Source organism: Jaculus jaculus, chromosome 6, assembly GCF_020740685.1.
Source record: "Jaculus jaculus isolate mJacJac1 chromosome 6, mJacJac1.mat.Y.cur, whole genome shotgun sequence".
In the NCBI taxonomy this organism is placed as follows: domain Eukaryota; kingdom Metazoa; phylum Chordata; class Mammalia; order Rodentia; family Dipodidae; genus Jaculus; species Jaculus jaculus.
In genome coordinates, this window is record NC_059107.1 from 94,195,752 (window position 1) to 94,209,577 (window position 13,826).

Consider the following 13,826-nt stretch of genomic DNA (forward strand, 5'->3'; position numbering starts at 1 on the left):
GCTAAGCCATCTCTCCAGCCCAGAAATCATTTTTTAAAGTATTTTATTTTTATTTATTTCAGAGAGAGAGAGAGGTGGGGGTGGGGTAGAAAGAAAATGGGCTCACCACGGCCTCCAGCTGCTGCAAACAAATTCCAGATGCATGTGCCACCTTGTGCATCTGGCTTAGGTGGGTTATAGGGAATTGAACCTGGGTCCTTTGGCTTTGCAGGCAAGTTCCTTAATTGCTAAGCCATCCCCCAGCCTCAGAAATCATTTTCGAATTTATAGTTTTGCAATTGATATGAGCCCTAGATTCTCACCTCCCTCAAGAACCGCTCTGCAGACAGATACCTTCCTTTTCATGGTTTCTCATAAATCTGTTTCATGTAACTCTTGTCCGTTACTCACAGACGTTCCTTTGTGAAGATGTCGACAGTGCCCATGGGCTGACCAGTCATGGCAGCTTATCAGATAGCCTCAGTGGGATACAGGAGGATGTTATTTTTCCAGCATAATGTCCTGAGGAGGTGACAGTCCTCAGATCTAAGATGCTATAGTAGCTAAGGACCCAGAAACACTTGAATCTTGCTGCAGTCTAATTTCCAAAGGAGGGTAAGACAAACGGTACTTTATTCTCAATGACAGTTTCAGTTTGAAGCCCTGAGACTGAGCTCTGGTGATCCAGGCTCAGTTTCTAGGGATAGTACCTGTGCCTGATCGGGTTTTGCCGGGTTGGCTGAAGCTAAGGCAGGTTTAAAGCTGGCTTTTCTTCTCTCTTCTCATCCCATACCCAAGCTGATGTTACTGCCATAAATAGAGCTATAGTAAGCCCAGCCACCCCACCAAAGCCAGAAGAAAAGATCAGTGCACAGCATAGAGCAGTGTCCTCCGCTGAGCTCAGCTCGATGAGAGATCACTTATGGAGGGAGCAATGGCTGGGTCTTCCCTCCTGCCTCAGGTCCCAGATCTCCTCATACTTCCCCAGGCTCCTAGGAGACAGAAAGAATGAAACAGATGGTCAAACCTATAAGGGAGAGTAACTGGGTTTTTCATGTTAGCCTTTTATTACAAAAAATTTAAAATATATAAAAAGAAGAATAAATAGTATAATGTAACCCCCAAATACCCATCAGCTGTTACCAACATTTTGCAAATTTTATTTCTTTTCATATATTTTATGTCTTTAGACGATTTTGAACCAAAGCACCAATATCATTTTTCCTATAAATGCCTCAGTATGATTTTATTTATTAATAACTTTTTAAAACCCAATTATGCTAATAAAAATCTGATGAAATTAACCCCCACGCACACACTTTTTGAGGTAGGGTCTTGTTCTAGGCCAGGCTGTGATCTCAGGCCTGGGATTAAAGGTGTGCATCACCACACCCAGCCAGCAGTCATTTCTAAATCATTACACGCTCAATGCATATGTTTTTGGTGATCATCAGCAACATCTTTCCTGGAGTTTATTTGTTTGATGTTGGATCCAATCAAGGTTTGTATTTGGTTATTATGTCCCCATTCTATCATAGTCCTTCTTCCTTTTCTTTCATTTCTTTTTCTTATGCCTTTGCCCCGTGGAAGCCATCAGGTGATGTGTCTTGTGGTGTCGCTCTGGCGCAGTGATTCCACCGTAGACTGTGACTGACGTGGGAGCAGCGCTCCTCCCTGGAAGGAGAGCTTGCTTCTCACCCGCTTTATCTGTGGGCAGCTGACTGTGCCTCGTGGGGCCCCGACCCCCCCCTTCCACGCTCCCGCCATCACACCGCCACAAGGGGGATCCTTTTAGAATGCATGTTGGACGGACTATGTTGTTCCACTGTGTATAGCCCTTCAGAAACTTGGTATGTTGTTATGATAAATTTATTGAAATCATTCATGGGCCTTTGTGACTCAACTCCTCCAAACTTGTCTGTGGGTTTGCCCTCGTGCTATGTGATCAGGTCATGTCTCGGCCAGCGTCTTGAACCTACCACATGCTGTTACCGCTAGGTGTCCCCGTGCTGGCCCCTCTGCCTTGTTTGGCCATCTCCCAGTCCATGAGTTCCTGCTGAGATGCCTCCCACCCCAGCCTGTGCTTCCAGAGCACCCTGCTGCTGCGACACTGCCTGTCTCCTGCACTGGCTGTGGTCTTGGAGAGGGAGGGCTGGGTCTGCCTGCCCACTGCTGCGTCCCCGGTGCCTGGCCCCATGCCTGGCACCAGGGTTCCGCTACGATTTGTCAAGTGCATGAGTGAAGCAGATAGCTGTTCAAGTAAGAAAGTGTATGTGATAGTTCTGGAAAACCTTTACTAAGACTAGTAATTTTATTATCTCAAAGTGCTTTTGCTTATTTTCTCCTTAACCACTCTGAATTTGAAGTTTGAAGCTAATAATTGCTTTCTAGTTAATTTTTTGAACTTTTTGATAAATGGGTAATATGCCTACCAAAATTAATTGTTTTCATGCTTGGGACAAAGCGTTTAAATTTACCTTTTGGTTAGCTGGGCGTGATGGTGCATGCCTTTAATCCCAGCACTTGGGAGGCAGAGGTAGGAGGATCACTGTGAGTTCGAGGCCACCTTGAGACTACATAGTGAAGTCCAGGTCAGCCTGAGCTACATTGAGAGCCTACCTCAAAAAAACAAAAAACAAAAAAAATTACCTTTTGTCCTGCCCTTGATTGCAAAAGAATCAGTACTGCTCCCTGAGAGATCTCCTGTACTTGGGGTTTGTTTGCAAACAACATACCTCAGTACAGAGCACATTCGAAATGCTTTCAAATGTGCGCTGTTCATGTGCTTTTGTGGAAGAGGGGCTGCGTTAGAGGCTTGTCGCCCTGTCTCTGCAGGCTGTTTGGGGGCTTGGTGCTGGACATCAAGCGGAAGGGGCCCTGGTACTGGAGCGACTTCCGGGACGCGCTCAGCCTGCAGTGCCTGGCCTCCTTCCTGTTCCTGTACTGTGCCTGCATGTCCCCGGTCATCACCTTCGGGGGACTGCTTGGAGAAGCCACGGAGGGACGCATAGTAAGGACTTCTAACCACTTTAATGCCCACACCAAGATCCAGTATTGTGGTAGCAGCCAGGTTCTCTAGGGGGACATTGTTACCTGGCCGGGACTGAGGAGGCTGGACCCTTTCTCCTGAGTTACTGAGCTGTCCTGACTTAGTGTGGAAGAAGAGGACAGTCCTCCTCAGCACATGCTCTTCTGCTTGAATGTCACTTTCAGTGGATGGTTGCCCAGATGAATTGCTCATCACCTAAGAATGGAAAATGGATCTATTGATGCCATTTGAAAAGAAGGTTTGAAGTGATTCCATGTCACAGTGTGTGGTGTGAACTACATCACTGTGCTTTTTATATATCTTTGAATGCTAAATTGAGTCACTGAAGAGCATAACTTACTTGAGGGATTGCATGCAGATGGATTTGGGCCCCAGCGTTATTAGCACAAGATCTGTTTACAAGAGTATTAGGTACTGTGTGCCCGTCGCTCTTGCTGAGAAGCAGTACAGGCAGGTGGCTGCCAGGCACACACGCTGCTACGTCAGGAGTTTGCACAACACGATTACTCTCCACTGAGGGGCTGTGGACTGATTTTTTTTTTCCTTCTCAGAGCGCAATTGAATCCTTGTTTGGAGCCTCCATGACTGGGATTGCATACTCCCTGTTTGCTGGGCAGCCTCTCACCATCTTGGGAAGCACTGGGCCAGTGCTGGTATTTGAAAAGATTTTGTTCAAATTCTGCAAGTAAGACATAGTTTTATTTTTATTATTACTTTTTTCTTTGTCTGTTTTTTGAGGTAGGATCTCCCTCTAGCCCAGGCTAACCTGGAATTCCCTATGTGACTGAAACTCACAGCGATCCTCCTACCTCTGCCTCTGCCTACTGAATACTGCGATTAAAAGTGCACACCACCACATTCTGCCATAGTTTTCTTTAAAACTACCTAGATGTGGTTACTATACTGCTAGGGATGAAGGCCAGGCTTCTAGGCAGGAATATCAATGCTGGAGCAGGTATATATTATGATTTGTGAGAAACCCATGGAAAAAATATCATTTGGTTTGATGTTCTACCTGGAATAGCAGGTCTTCTCATCTTAAAGAACCTGATTAATATCCTCCTGTCATTACTATTTCTATGTATTTTTATTTGTGTGTGTGTGTACATGGGCGGGGCGAGGGTGCTTATGTGTGTACATGCCTGTGGAAGTCAGATGTCAACCTCTGGTGCCATCCACCTCTTTTTGAGACAGCCTCTCTGACTGGCCTGCAACTTGCCAAGTACACCAGACTGGCCAGCTGGCCTGAAAGCCTCAGAGATCCACTTCCAACTGCTGCATCACTCTGTGAGCCTTAAAAGAATGGGTTCTGGGGACTGAACTGAAGCACTGTACTGACAGATCTCCCCCCAGCATCTCCAGCCATTATTGAAAGACTGATGTATTTATTTGTTTGAGATAGGGTCTCACTCCAGCCCAGGCTGACCTGGAACTCAGTAGCTCCAGGTTAGCCTTGAATTCATACTAATCCATCTACCTTAGCCCCCTGAGTGCTGGGATTGAAGGTGTGTGCCACCATACCAGGCTGGCATATTGATTTTTTTTACTTACTTATTTATTTAATTTGAGAGAGAGAGAGAATGGGCATGCCAGGGCCTCTGGCTACTGCAGGTAAGTGCCAGATGCATGTGCCCCTTTATGCAACTGGCTTTGTGTGGTTCTGGGAAATCAAACCTGAGCCATCAGGCATTGTAAGCAAGCACCTTTAACTGCTGAGCTATCTCTCTACATCACAAAATATTGATTTAGAAACCTTTAATTAATTTTCAGCTAGAGTCTCTGTGTGAAACCAGACTGGTCTGGAGTTTACTGTGTGGGCAGCGATGGTGTTGGGCTCGCAGTCCTCCCGCCCGGGCCTTCTGAGTGGGCAGTGGCCGTGCACTGCCATGCCCAGGATGACTTAAGTTTTAAGAAAAGAGTCCTAACGAATATACCCCTTCCGTTTCTATTTCAGACCACTTACTGCTTTTCCTTCAAGGTAGGGACTCACAGCAGTCCTCTTATCTCTGCTTCCTGAGTGCTAGGGTTAAAGACATGGACCACCACTCCTAGCTCAAACCAGTTATTTTTTGTAATTTTTTCTGTGTGTGTGAGAGAGAATTGGCATGCCAGGGCCTCCGGCAACTGCAATAGAATCCAGATGTGTGTGCCACCTTGTGTGCATGTCTAACCTTGCACACTCACATAACCTTGTGCGTCTGGCTTACATGGGACCTGGAAAGTTGAACATAGGTCCTTAGACTTTGCAAGCACGTGCCTTTACCACTAAGAAATCTCTCCATCCCCTCAAACCAATTTTTAATTTATTCTATGGTCCTTCCTTTTCATTCTGATTGTTAATGGTAGATGGATCTTAACTAGTTTCTCTACCTTCCTTGTAAGATTTTTTTCCCCATTTTGTATTATAAATACCAGCACAGGGGATTGGACCCAACCCTCTTTTCTTACTGCACGAATAAGCTTACATACATTGGACTAATGGCAGAAATGTAATATATAAGATACTTCCTTCTTTCTCCATATTTTTTTTTTTTAGGAAAGAAGGATATTCCCTCTTTTTAAAATATTTATTTATTTGAGAGAGAGAAAAAACATGGGCACACCAAGGCCTCCTGCCACTGCAAACATACTCCAGATGCATGTGCTCCTCTGTGCCATCTCCTTACATGGGTACTGGGGAATCAAACCCAGTCTACCAGGCTTTGCAAGCATCTTAAACCACTAAGCCATCTTCCACCAACACCCCACTGTCTATGTCTTTTTTTTTTTAAGAATTTTATTTATTTATTTACAAGTAGACAGAGAGAGCGTGAGAATGGACGTGTCAGGGGTCTAGTGCCACTGCACGTGAGCTCCAGACACGTTCGCCACGCGGCACGTCTAGCGTCGTGTAGGTACTGGGAAACACGAAACCAGGCCTTCAGGCTTTGCAAGCAGGTGCCTTAACCATGGAATCTTTCTAGCCCTGTCTGTCTATATCTTTATTATGGAAGGTGGCCCCTGGGAAGCAAATCCTTAACATAGCTGTCCCAGAGCTTTATTTAGGAGCAGAGTACACAGAATTGTGGACAAACTGGTTCCAATACCCGTGTCAGTAACGTCAGGTGACTTAGCCACCGTTGGTTCTTTGTCTGATAGTGCCGTCCATCCATGCTTCTTGATGACCTTTGTTGTTTTCCAGAGATTATTCCCTTTCATACCTCTCCCTGCGAACTTGTATCGGACTGTGGACTGCCTTCCTGTGCATTGTCCTTGTAGCAACTGATGCCAGTTCCCTCGTCTGCTACATCACCCGCTTCACTGAAGAAGCATTTGCCTCCCTGATTTGCATTATCTTCATCTATGAAGCAATTGAAAAGCTGATTCACCTGGCAGAGACGTACCCTGTCCACATGCACAGCCAGCTGGACCACCTTACCCTCTACTAGTACGTGTGCTTTCCACTGCCGTCTTCTGTGATAGATGAAGGGTCCGAGTTTAGTTACTGATCTACTGTGCCAGGCAGTGCTTGCAGCTTCTGGTAAGGAAGTGTGTTGGTCCTCTGGGAGGCAGGTCAGATATGGACAAGGAAGGCTGGAGGTTGGCCAGAGGAGAGCAGTCAGGCAATGATAGAGGGCAGACCTGAGAGCAAAACCCAGAGAGAACTTGAGCACTGCTTGCCAGAGCATGGCTCTAAGCACTGACACAAAAATAATCTACAAACGTAGCAGGCAGAATTTAAATCATTGAGAGGAATTTTGTTTTTCTAGGCTGTGAGAAGCCCCTATTTTTATTTTTAATTAATACATAATAATTGCATATATTTATGGAGTACAGTTCAACACACATATATAACATATAGTGATCAGATCAGAATAATTGTTATCTTACAGAACTGAATTTTTTATTTTTATTTTCTAGAGGGAGCAGGAGAGAGAGAGAATTGGCACACCTGGGCCTCAGCAACTGCAATTGAATGCCAGACACTTGTGCCATATAGTAGGCATGTGCAACCTTGTGCTTGCCTCACCTTTGTGCATCTGGCTTACATGGGACCTGGAGAGTCGAACATAGGTCCTTAGGCTTTGCAGGCAAGCGCCTTAACTGCTAAGCCATCTCTCCAGCCCAGAACTGATTTTTTTAAACCTAAACATAGGATGTTAGCTTTCCTCCTGTTAAGTTCTTTCTGAACTTCTGTCATAAAAGGCGTGGTTGTTAAATTTACAGTTGAAACAAGGGCTGTGGGGAAGACTGTCAGCTCGCCACACTCAAGCCAGCGCAGGCATGAAGCGTGCTGAGATTGGAAAGCAGCGTGGTAGTGGTGGCCAGTGGGGACAGCAGTATGTCTCGTGAGGCTTGAAGGAGACAGAAGGCCTAGAAAAGCTCATGGGCCGGCCGGCCCTAACTTGACATAAGTAGGCAGGAAATGGCGATGGTAGTGGAACAATAGCAAGACTAATGCAATGTCAGGAAGACCTTGGGTCACAATTCCACGAGATTTAGATTTTTTAGAACAAGAGCATGATGGGGTATAAGAATAAGGTATCAGGTTAGAAGAAAGTTGTTGAGAGCTGAGTGCAGTATCAGGACCTCCTTTCTGTGTAAATTGAATTTGGATTTGATAACAAAAATACAGGAGATGAGAACCAAACAGGAAAACACTTGGGCTTCATTGTGGGCATATCAAGTGCTGCGCATAGTTGTCAGTGCAGCGCTGTCGATGTGAGCCCGTCTTTAGTGACGGTCAACTTAAAACCAGGGGTCTGAGGTAGATGCTTGAAAGATCAAGAAAGAAGGTAGGCTTTGTCAGAGCCTGGAACCCAGCCGTAGCGAAGCACCCTCGCTGTCTGGCTGCTTTCCTGAGCAGTGGGGCTTTCTCTTTGCAGCTGCAGGTGTGCACTCCCCGAGAACCCAAGCAACCACACCCTGCAGTACTGGAAGGAGCGAGGCATTGTGGCAGCAGAAGTGACCTGGGCGAACCTGACCGTCAGCGTAAGTGGACTCGGCCACGAGCGCAGGCGGGTCGTCCAAGAGGGAAGTCCTTCGCCGAACTCCGCTGCTTAGGTGGCACTCCTGTGCTCCTAGCCCTCAGAAGGCCAAGGCAGGAGCATTCCAGGTTAAAAGGCCAGCTTTGCATAGCAAAGCCCTGTATGAAAAAAATGCAAAGCTAAGCCAAACCAAACACAAAGCTTAATAAAACCCAACTATTTTTTTCTTTGTCTCTTTCAAAAGTTTTCTTATACATGAAGGGGAAAATAAACCACCCCGCTCTTTTGCATTCTGCCCTGTAACTCTCACTTAAAATTTTGTGATGTAGCTGGGTGTGGTGCCGCACGCCTTTAATCCCAGCACTCAAAAGGTCAAGGTAGGAGGTTTGCTGTGGGTTTGAGGCCAGCCTAAGACTACATAGTGATTTCTAGGTCAACCTGCACTACAGTAAGACCCTACCTCAAAAAAAAAAAAAAAAAATTGTGTGTGTGTGTGTGTGTCTGTATCTGTGTCTGTGTCTCTGTGGGGTGTGTGTGTGTGTGTGTGTGTGTGTGTGTGTGTGTAAGAAACCATTCAGGGTTCAGGGGACAGATCTCGGCTTTGTGTGGGGCTTGGTGAATATTCAAGTTTGGAAGATCCCCCTTAATAAAAATAATATGAACTTTCAAAGCCTTTTCAGAGCTTTAGAAGTAGAATTTGTTCAGGATAATTGTAGTTTTATTACTTTTTCATGTGGGTGTCTGTCATGTGTGGACATTTGTGTGTAGGGGCATGTGTGTGCATGTATGCACGTGTATGTAGAACCAGAGGACAACCTTGAGTGTGGTCATTCAGGTACACATCCACACCTTTTCCACACAGGCTCTCTCAGTACCTGGAGTTCACTCTTTAGACTAGATGGGCTGCCCAGCGAGCCCCAGGGATCCTTCTGTGTCTGCCTGCCCGGCAGGGGTATTACAGGTGCCCATCAGCAAGCACACCACGTGCCCGACATTTTGCTTGCATCCCGGGGATTGATTCAGGACCTCATGTTTGTGAGACAAGCACTTTACTGACTGAGCTAATTCATTCTGTTGTTTTGGGTTGGTTTGTTTTTTGAGGCAGGATCTCACTCAAGCTCAGGCTGACCTGGAACCAAGGCTGATCCTCCTACTCCAGCCCCTATAAACTGGAATTACAGGCTGATTCACCAGGCCTGGCTCGAGTTTGTTTTTGTTTTGAGGTAGGGTCTCACTCTAGCCAGGCTAACCTGGACTTCACTATGTAGTCTCAGGGTGGCCTCGAACTCCCAGTGATCTTCCTACCTCTGCCTCCCGAGTGCTGGGATTAAAGGTGTGCGCCACCACGCCCGGCTATGGCTCTGGTTTTATGAAGTGTCTTCGAATCACAGTGGTGCTCTTCTTGAAAGAGACCTAGTGAGCTCAGCTGCATGGTGGCTTTGAGGACACTGCTGGCAGCCTGCGCCCTGGGTGACTGTGCGGAGGACTCAGGAGGCAGCAGGTTGCCGGGGAGTTGAACAAGGACTCGGGGAGAAGCCAACCTGAATGGGGGAGGCAAACAGACACAAGATGGAGACCAAGCTAGGTATTTGTCAAGGTCTCGAAGTTTATTTTTACACATAGGTTTTCATAGGGTTGTAGGGGAAAGGAGTCATAACCAGGCCAGAGATCACAGGGTTACTGGTTAAATGTAATTTCTTTGTTTCTTCATCAATTACCGGCAGCACCAGGAGAGGCTGTCACCCAGGCGTAACGGCTCCTTCATTTCTGGTAATAGATCATTAGATGAGGAAATAGAAACTTAACTTGCTACATGGCGGTGTCTGTCAACATGGCCGAGGTTTTGTTCATAGCTCCCAACAGCAGGTGTTCAATCCCTTGTGCCCTTTTGTCACCTGGAATGCTTATCCCTGCAGGAGTGCCAGAAGATGCGTGGCGAGTTCATGGGATCTGCGTGTGGCCGTCACGGGCCCTACGCTCCTGATGTGCTCTTTTGGTCCTGCGTTCTCTTCTTCACCACCCTCACGCTCTCAAGCACCCTAAAGACGTTTAAGACGAGCCGCTATTTCCCAACCAGAGTAGGTAGCACGCGCGCACGCGCGCTCCTTCGTGTAGGGTCGGGACGCAGCAGACCTGTGTCAGCCCCGGGCGAGGGCCCCGGCTGTCCTGACGAGCGCTGCGCTCGGCAGGCTCTTCAGAGCCCTGTGGTACGCAATGGAAACACTGAAAACCTGTTCTATTTAAAAGGAAGGGCCAGGCAAGTTTAAGGTGGCAGTTATGTTTTTTAAAGGTTGTTATGTCTCATTTCCAGAATGCTGTTAAGTGTCATTTCCAGCATTCCGAGACACGTGGTATGACAGTGGGAGCAGGGTTGTGGGGGTGCTCAAGTGGGGGTGCTTGTCTTGGGTGCTTTAGAATAGCCCGGACGGCTCTTCCAGCTCATGGGATCCCCGGCTGCATGGAGTGCAGCAGTCAGCATGCCCTCTACTTGGGGGATTCCTTCCTGTTTGTAGCAGGCAGCACTGCTTGTGTCATGAGCAGGGCTTCTGCCACTTCAGGCAGAGCATAATTAGGAAATCAGGGTCCCAAGCGTGAGCACCTGACTGGGACGTTGCTTTTGAAAGGGAGTTGGACTTAGGAGGGAATATTAGTGTTTTCAAAATATATTTTTATTTATTTATCTGAGAGAAAGAGACACAGAGAGAGAGAGGGAGTGAGAGAGTGTATGGGCATGCAAGGGTCTCCTGCCATTCACTGCAAATGAACTCCAGATGCATGGGCCACTTTGTGCATCTGGCGTTATGTGGGTACCGGGGAAACCAACCTGGGCCGTCAAGCTTTGCAAGCAAGCGCTTTTAATTGCTGAGCCATCTCCAGCCTTTGTTTGTTTGTTTTGTTTCTTTAGTGAGGTTTCAATCAGGCACATTCACATAACATGGCCCATGAGTGGCTGAGGGCCCAGCTGATTATTTCTTTAGTGCATATATGTAACGAAAGTCCATTCTTAGACTTCAGAGCCTGCAGAGAAGCCAGGGAAGCCGCATATTACATAGCTGCACTGCTTAAAGGATGTAATTTAATTTACAACAAAGTTTAAAGGTGAAGCAAAGCCCAAGAATTAAAGTTTAAAAGTTAAGTGGCACTGCGTATGTGCTGCCTTACTTATTTCTCATAGAGAATTTTCTTGTAGAAATGAAATTGTAAGGTGGTTTAATGAGGCACATTGTTTAGATTTAGGGATGAGAGAGGAGTGCTAACACTCAAGGCCACAAACATTCTGGCCTGAGTAAGCATGGCTTGTTTTTAGCACCTTTGTTTGAGATGCCTTTAGGAAGACAGGCACTCTCTGTAGACAATTCTGATTTTACCAGCTATGTTGACTTTTTAAAAGTATTTTATTTATTTAATTATTGAAGAGAGAGAGAAAGAGGCAGATAGAAAAAATGTGTACACCAGGGCCTCTAGCATGTGCCCCTTTGTGCATCTGGCTTATGTGGGTACTGGGGAATCAAACCTGGGTCCTTAAGGTTTGCAGGCAAGCACCTTAACTGCTAAGTCATTTCTTCAGCCTTGAATTTTTAAAAATATTTTATTATTTATTTATTTGAGAGAGAGACTGGGTGCACCAGGACCTGTAGCCACCGCCGATGAACTCCTGATGCATACACCACCGTGTGCATCTGGCTTTACATGGGTACCAGGGAATCGAACTGGGATCATTAGGCTTTGCAGCCAAGAGCTGCAGCCATCTCTCTAGCCCAAGTTTTTAGCTCACAGCCAGATTTAAGGGTGAGGAGTTTCTTACCTGGACAAAAAGCATTTCAGGCAGATGGATAAGCCAGTAGCAGTGAGAGAGTGGGGAGGGCTGGTCCTAGGAGCAGCAGGGAGTCTGTGTGGCTGGAGAGCAGCGTGTGGGTGGAGAGCCCTAGGTGCTGGTGCTGGGAAAGGGACTTTGCCAGTCATGTGACCCTCACAGGGAGGAGAGCCTTCTGCGTTTTCAACTGAGTGGAACGAGGAGGGGCTTCAGAGTTTTGGTAGAAGAGTAACATGAACCAACTTATATTTTAATTATTACTCCAGAGGCTTTACTTCAAGAAAACTGTGGAGGACAAAGGCAGAAGCAGTTACCTCAGCAAGAGCTGGTGGGGTGGGGGAGTCTGTGGTGAGGCAGGCTCAGATTCTGGGCATGTTCTGAATGTCGAGCCAGTGGGCCTTGACATGGTCTGGATGTTGGGCGTGAGGGAGAAGGGAGCTGATGCATCTGCTGATGTCTTGACTGGCATGACAGAACTTTGCTGGACCCAGAAAATCTGAGCCTGGGCCTCAGTACTTCACCCAGAAGTCTCAGAGGTTGCTCTTAATTGTGTTGCAGTCTATTAGAAGGTTTATTCTTCCTTACTGTATCCCTATATTTTGGGACATCATTTGAGTGTATTATAAACTCCTACTGCTTAAATATTTGTGTATTAGTTCAATTACAAAGTGATTTTTCTAAAAATTTAAACGTTTATAGTATTAAGTCACTTTCTATTATGTTTCACCCACTAAAGCACTGTTCCAATTCTTTCTTCTTCCAGGTACGATCCATGGTGAGTGACTTTGCGGTCTTCCTCACCATCTTCACAATGGTCATTGTTGACTTTTTGATTGGTGTTCCATCACCAAAGCTTCAAGTACCCAGTGTGTTCAAGGTAAGCAGATCCCAGGGAGCTTGGTGCCCACAGGTAGTTTAATAGACTATGATCCTGAGTTGATTTCAAGGTTTGTTTAGTAAGTGAAATGTATAATTTATCATCATAAATGTACTTACTGCTAAGATTTAGAATAATAGAAAGTACCCATTCACATAAATAGGTAGCAGATAGTATGGGAAGGTGGGTCCGTAGAACAAACCTGGCTAATGTCACCTGCACTGAGCAAAGCTTTAAGGTACTGGGAAGGACGTAGGAGGGCCTGTCTGGGGCCCAGGGCAGCAGTCAGAGCCCTCAGGACATCTGGTTAACTTATTTTAGGTTTGTTTATATGACTCTAAATAACCTGTAGCATTAAAAAAAAACTAACAAAGGTGAAATATGATTTTTTGAAATATTGCACTTGGAGGGCTCTGAGTCCACCAAGGAAGACCAAAAAGCTGAGCTTAGTTCCACACACCCCAACAGGGCAGATGAGAAAACTGATCACACTTGGCGATGTTAGAAAAGTGACAGTTTGCAAGGATGGCTGGGTTGCTAACAAGGCCAGCAGAGCAGAGGCCACCCAACACCCACTCAGGTGGCCTTTGGCTTCCTTTTGACTCTTCCAAAATAAGACCCTTTGAAAAATGGTATTTTTTTCCATTTTGCCTTTTAATCTTGTTAGGCTTGCTAAAATGCTATCAGTTAGAAACTTGTGAGCTAACAAACACCCTCTACCTCTGCCTTAATAACCCCGGTGAGGCCTGGTGTTTCCTTTCTGTGGGAATGAGTAACACCAGCTTTTTCCCTAATGCTGGTGAAGTCAGCCCTGCAGGAAGAACGGACTTTGTATAAAAAGGGGAATTTGAGAGCATTAAATAGTCTTTGAAAACTCCAAGATAGACAGACTTAAGATAGAAGGATGTCACCAGGCGTGGTGGCGCACGCCTTTAATCCCAGCACTCGGGAGGCTGAGGTGGGAGGGTCACCGTGAGTTTGAGGCCAGCCTGAGACTACATAGTGAATTCCAGGCCAGCCTGAGCTAGGGGAAGACTTTATCTCAAAAAATCTAAAATTAAAAATAAATAAGAGCCGGGTGTGGTGGTGTACACCTTTAATCCCAGCACTTGGGAGACAGAGGTAGGAGGGTTGCCATGA

General features: G+C 46.2%; 1 protein-coding gene across 1 annotated transcript in view; it reads left to right on the forward strand.

Annotated features, from left to right (window-relative positions):
- Slc4a8 (solute carrier family 4 member 8) overlaps positions 1-13,826 on the forward strand; it is a 102,518-nt gene that overhangs the window by 67,142 nt on the left and 21,550 nt on the right. Inside the window, exons 12-17 of the mRNA XM_045151502.1 lie at positions 2,815-2,989; positions 3,580-3,713; positions 6,210-6,455; positions 7,894-7,999; positions 9,912-10,073; positions 12,573-12,686. Of these exons, the coding sequence (XP_045007437.1) occupies positions 2,815-2,989; positions 3,580-3,713; positions 6,210-6,455; positions 7,894-7,999; positions 9,912-10,073; positions 12,573-12,686 (937 nt within the window). The remainder of the gene's footprint in view (positions 1-2,814; positions 2,990-3,579; positions 3,714-6,209; positions 6,456-7,893; positions 8,000-9,911; positions 10,074-12,572; positions 12,687-13,826) is intronic.